Source organism: Salvelinus alpinus, chromosome 7, assembly GCF_045679555.1.
Source record: "Salvelinus alpinus chromosome 7, SLU_Salpinus.1, whole genome shotgun sequence".
NCBI lineage: Eukaryota > Metazoa > Chordata > Actinopteri > Salmoniformes > Salmonidae > Salvelinus > Salvelinus alpinus.
The window spans coordinates 71,025,109-71,031,108 of NC_092092.1; the positions used below are offsets into that span (position 1 = coordinate 71,025,109).

Consider the following 6,000-nt stretch of genomic DNA (forward strand, 5'->3'; position numbering starts at 1 on the left):
AACGATATTAGTTGTAGATTAGAGTGGGTAGTGTTTAATGTTAGTTGTAGATTATAGTGTGTAGTGTATAATGTTAGTTGTAGATTAGAGTGGGTAGTGTACGTTGTTGTTAGTTAGAAACTGCAGTATCTCGTGTGTGACATTGTGTTTCTGAGACAGTCTCATCTCTGTTTCTGTCCTTGCAGGATGGACTGTTGTACCGGCCGCCCCGTCGCCCGCGCCAACCCTATCTGACTGAGAGCACGGGCAGCCTTCCGTCTAGCCCCTACCGTCTCCCTGACGACGAGGCCTACGAGACCACGCAGGAGTACGCCTCCTCCCGCGAACCAATCAGGAGCCGCCGGCGCCCGCGTCGGAACCGCCTCAACGGACACTTCTCCCAGCATGCAATGGGCCTACGGGACTACAGTTCTCAGAGCTTCAGCCAATCAGAGGAGGAGGAGGAGGAGGAGGAAGAGGAAGGGCACGGGGAGAGCACGCCCTTCCTCAGTATGCAGAACATGAACATGGAGCCGTGCGAACGTGGGTGCCGATCATCTACCGCCCCTGGCACCACCACTGACATACGGACTCACCGGGCACAGGGGCGACCAAGCCCCCGCAGCAACGGACACAGTAAATTCCCCCAGTCGCGCTCCTCGAAACATGACAACACACCCCTTTAAGACCCGCCCACCTTGACCACTGACCTCTAACCCCTGACCCCAAAACCTTTGACCCACCTAAAGACAACAGTGGAGTAGAGACATATTTTTATTTTGTATAACAGACAGATATTCTAAACAAATGAAATATTTATTTTCATTTTAGCAAAAATTGTCTACTAGCTAACAGCAAATACTTTTTTTATAGGGGAAAAATATTTATATGTAAAGTTTTTGATTTACAGCATTATGAGAGAGAGAAAAAATTATTCCGTGCCAATTTTTTCACGAGTTAGACAATAGAATAATATTGTGGTGCCTTTTGCTGTGTGCTGAAGCCAGAGGTCCAGTTGAGTTTTTGTAGCCTTTCTAATACAGACTCCTCATTTTATAGACCTCTTTACTTTGACTTCCTCTGATTTAGGATCTCCCTGTTTGAACTGTGATATGATTCTGTCATCATGCAATATGAATCACCCCTGTGTAAAGGTTTATGTTTACATGAGAATGATCCACACGCAGTTGTTTTTTCACGGGGGACATTTATCACAGACGCAACTGGATGTGGTGTCCTGTCCTGGTACAGGAAGTGATGCGCTAGTTTTTGATGAGTCGCTCCAACTAACTTACATCAGTCATTCATGTCATCATCCGCCGCCTGTCATTGTCTGTGTATTGTTTTAGAGGAATGCAGGTGATCCAAGGTACCTTCACAGGTGTTCAGGGTTTTTAAATGGGTGTGAGTGTAGGTGACGGTTTTGGTGTGTGTGTGTGTGTGTGTGTGTGTGTGTGTGTGTGTGTGTGTGTGTGTGTGTGTGTGTGTGTGTGTGTGTGTGTGTGTGTGTGTGTGTGTGTGTGTGTGTGTGCGCATGCATATGCGTGCTCCATGATGAGTTGTAGTCTGGTCACAGGCACAGCAGGGGAGCCCTGAGTGTGTCCATTCAGCTATGAGGGTGTGTTCACTGTTAAACTGACATACTTAACCGGCCAATCCTCATGCTGCCAGAAGCTCCATTGCACTGTAAAACCTCCTTCCATGAGCATTCATTGGCCAGGGAGCTGCCAATCCAACCAATACTGTCAATCCAGCCTGATTCTGGCCTACATGGACTGCCCACCCCCGTTCCTATGCCAGCAGCTTAACTAAAGCCGCACTGTGTCTCAGGACTTTCCCAACCCATGAAGAAAAAAACTCAATTTCCCAAGAACCTCCATGGTCCATAGGCCAGATCCATTATGTCCCTCGTCCTTGTCTGTTTTCATGTGTGATGTAGTAGGGAGTTTTGGAAACTCTTGAAACTTGAAAAAAAAAGTGGAGTTTTAAAAATGCCAAAACATGCTGATATGTAGTTGATGTTGAGTCTCTTAGATGATTGTTCTATGACAGTGTAATGACACGGGTTTGTTCTGTGATGATGTTGACGACGGCAGTGGCTCGTAGTGATGATTGCACTGGATTGCTGAGTGCTGTGGCAAGTCACAAAGGTTCATTTTTGCGAAGTCTCTCCAACGTTGACCGACAGACTGCAGTGTGTTTGAGTCTGTTCGGTTTCTCTTTTTTTCATCATAGCCAACAGACGGTTTGGTAGTATCCATTATTGCATCCTTTGTTGCATTCCTATACCTTTATTATTAGCATACGTATACCTTGCTTGGCCACATTGACTGAATGATCTGATATGTGTCTGTCTCTGTCCGATCCCCCCCATCTTGACGATGACATCATAGAGTATAACATAACCTATTATCATGGGACATGTTACACCTACACAGGACAACAGCTTGCCCACTCCGCTATGGGTTACAGGCATTCCTCAGAAAGGGTTCACCTCAGAAATATTCTGAGATTTAATGGGCAGAGAGTCCCAAATGTCCTGCTCCTCTACCTAATGGAAAAAGGAGTTGGTTTTAAATTAAAATATAAATGTTACCAGTCGAGTCTCACAGGAGATGCATGCATCACCAAAAAAAATACACATAAGTACCTTTAAAAAAATGACCACCAACTCCTTAGATGAATTCAGAGGATTATTGTGGAATATCACTTATCACAGAGAAATACATGTTTTTTTCATGGCCCAAAGTTCTGGCTAGTTTGTCTTAGTAACACTGTATTCAATCTGAGATTTGCAATGTGGGAAACTGCCAGTGAGGGTAGTGTGCTTATAGTGGTAGTTGAAATGTAAAATCCCCCTTCCCTCCTTCCCTTGCAACCAATCTTTCCTACCTTCCATATTTACTCACTCACACACACACACGCAAACACACACACACACACACACACACACACACACACACACACACACACACACACACACACACACACACACACACACACACACACACACACACACACACACACACACACACACACACACACACACACACACACACACACACACACACACACACACACACACACACACACACGCACACAACCATTGTTTGTGTTTGTCCAGCAGTTGTCCTCATCTCCTTGACGCCCCCTCCCTCCCCCTCCTCCCCCAATCCTCTCACCCCACCCCCCTGCATGTCCTAGCGGTCCAGGTAGTTGGGTGCATGGAAAAAGCAGCAAGGAAATCATTTTCCACTCAGTGAAGTGTCTTCATTTTAACATTCAGCAATAAATCCCCTTTTCTCATGTCTCCATTCTTGGGATATGCTAGAAGTCTTTTGCAAGTTTTATCAAAACATACTTGTAAAAAAGAAAAAGAAAAATCCAAACCACCTCTTCATATGAAAATAAATCTTTATTCCTACCATTTTGAAAGTGTTGTCATTCTCTGTCACAAAGAAGAGGCCTTCTCCTTCATGATTCTCAAGGTGTAAGGGTGATTCTCAAGGTGTAAGGGTGATTCTCAAGGTGTAAGGGTGATTCTCAAGGTGTAAGGGTGATTCTCAAGGTGTAAGGGGGATTCTCAAGCTTACGTCAGAAGCTGTTTTCACCTGCCTATTGATGACTGTCCATCAAACCGATAATAATTATTCTGCCTTATACTACTGTACTGTACAAGCAAAACAGGCTTTGAAAGCTTCTGGCCACTGGGTGGCAATATTTTCCTGTCTTATCTGTTCCAAGAATATAACACATACTTTATCATTGATGAACATCACATCTTTCACTTGAGCTATAACGACAACAAACTTTGTTGGGGTAAAAAGCACATGCATCTAAAAAAGCAAGTGACAGCAAGCGCAATATATTCCCATTCTACCCATTATTAGTACATCTGCCTTCCTACATAAGGCCTTAGTGACCCTACAAAAGGAATGCAGAAAATTCCCTAAGGAATCTGTAGAATGAGAATGAGGCTGTCACGACTCCTGCCGAAGTTGGCTCCCCCGCCTGTTCGGGTGGTGCTCGGTGGTCGTCGTCACCGGCCTACTAGCCGCCAACGATCCCTTTTTCTTTTCGTTTAGTTTTGTCTAATTAGTTACACCTGTTCCTTGTTTGTGTGTGTTTGATTTACTTCCCTATTTAGGTTGTGAAACCCACCCCTGTGTTGTGCGGGATTATTTTTATGTTCATGGTTGTGTCGTTTGGTGTTGTTTTGTGCGCTGGACCGTGTTACCCGTTGTATTGGGTTGGTCAGTGTTTTGCGCCCTGCGTGATTGTGCATTTACTTTTGGTGCTGCATTAAAGTGCATCTTTCCGCTGGACCTCTCTGCTCTCTGCGTTTGATTCTTTCTACACACCTAGTCAGTCGTGACAGAATCCCGCACCTTCAAAAATGGAATCAGCAGGAGCAGCCACACCTCCTCTCCCATCGATGGAGGAAAGGGTCCTCCATCACACAACTGTTCTTCACCGGATCGGGTCCGCCATGGATCAGATGATGGAGAGGATGGACCGATGGGAGAGGAGTGGCCTTCCCACCTCATCTCCAGCGCCCCCTCCACCAGCACCACCTACCCCTGCTTCATCATCCGGCTCCGGGGCCCTGCATCTGGCGCTCCCCAGGGAGTATGATGGGACGGCGGCTGGGTGTCAGGGGTTCCTCCTCCAACTGGAATTATACCTAGCTACCGTCCGTCCAACTCCCTCAGGAGAGGAGAGCGTGAGCTTCCTCGTCTCTTGTCTGACGGGGCGAGCCCTGGAGTGGGCAAATGCAGTGTGGAATGGCCCAGACTCGGCGAGGGATCACTACCCCGAGTTCACCCGCCGTTTCCGGGCTGTGTTCGATCACCCACCGGAGGGCCGAGCGGCGGGTGAACGGCTGTTCCACCTGCGACAGGAGACGAGGAGCGCGCAGGACTTTGCCCTGGAGTTCCGGACCTTGGCCGCAGGAGCGGGGTGGAACAACAGGGCTTTGATGGACCACTTCCGTTGTAGCCTTAGGGAGGATGTCCGCCGGGAGCTAGCGTGTCGGGACACTACTATCTCATTGGATGAGCTGATAGACATGTCCATTCGACTGGACAACCTGCTGGCTGCCCGCGGGCGTCCGGAACGGGCCCTGTTGGTTCCACCCCCAGGCCCTCCTGCTCCCATCCCCATGGAGTTAGGGGGGGCTGCATCGAGGGGGACCGGAGGAGGAGTTTCCTCCTGCACCAGTTGTGGTCGGCGAGGACACACGGCCGACCGGTGCTGGAGGAGCTCGTCTGGGAGTCGGGAGGGCAGGCGGAGCACTAATCGTTCACCCCAGGTGAGTCCGCGCCAGACTCACCCAGAGCGTCCTGTTGGCCATATGTTTGTGCTAACCTCTTTCCCTGGGTTTTCTCCCTCTCTACAGCATAAGGCGCTCGTTGATTCAGGCGCAGCTGGGAACTTTATGGATCATGGGCTCGCCCTAAGGCTAGGGATTCCCCTGGTGTCGTTAGACCAACCTTTCCCCGTGCACTCCTTAGATAGCCGACCATTAGGGTAATGGCTGGTCAGGGAGGCCACGGTGCCACTGGACATGGTAACGCAGGGGGGTCACAAGGAACGGATTAGTCTATTCCTTATTGATTCACCTGCGTTTCCAGTGGTGCTGGGAATTCCGTGGCTAGCTCTTCACAACCCGGTGATTTCATGGAGACAGGGGGCTCTTCGAGGGTGGTCAGAGGAGTGTTCAGGCAGGTGTATAGGAGTTTCCGTAGGTGCAACTACGGTGGAGAGTCCAGACCAGGTTTCCACCGTGCGCATTCCCTCTGAATATGCCGATTTGGCTATCGCATCCTGTAAGAAGAAGGCGACCCAATTACCACCCCATCGTCGAGGGGACTGTGCGATAAACCTCCTGGAGAACGCTGCACTTCCTAGGAGTCACGTGTACCCATTGTCCCAGGAGGAGACGGTGGCTATGGAGACATATGTCACTGAATCTCTGATGCAGGGGTACATTCGGCCCTCCACGTCACCCGTCTCCTCGAG

At 48.9% G+C, this 6,000-nt stretch overlaps 1 protein-coding gene across 2 annotated transcripts in view; it reads left to right on the forward strand.

Moving 5' to 3' along the window:
- The window catches only part of LOC139581578 (pro-neuregulin-2, membrane-bound isoform-like), a 36,959-nt gene extending 32,655 nt beyond the window's left edge, over window positions 1–4,304 (forward strand). For both annotated transcript variants that reach the window (XM_071411501.1, XM_071411502.1), the window contains one exon: window positions 186–4,304. In XM_071411501.1, the coding sequence (XP_071267602.1) occupies window positions 186–665 (480 nt within the window). In that variant the 3' untranslated portion in view covers window positions 666–4,304. The remainder of the gene's footprint in view (window positions 1–185) is intronic.
- The last annotated feature ends 1,696 nt before the right edge of the window (window positions 4,305–6,000 follow it).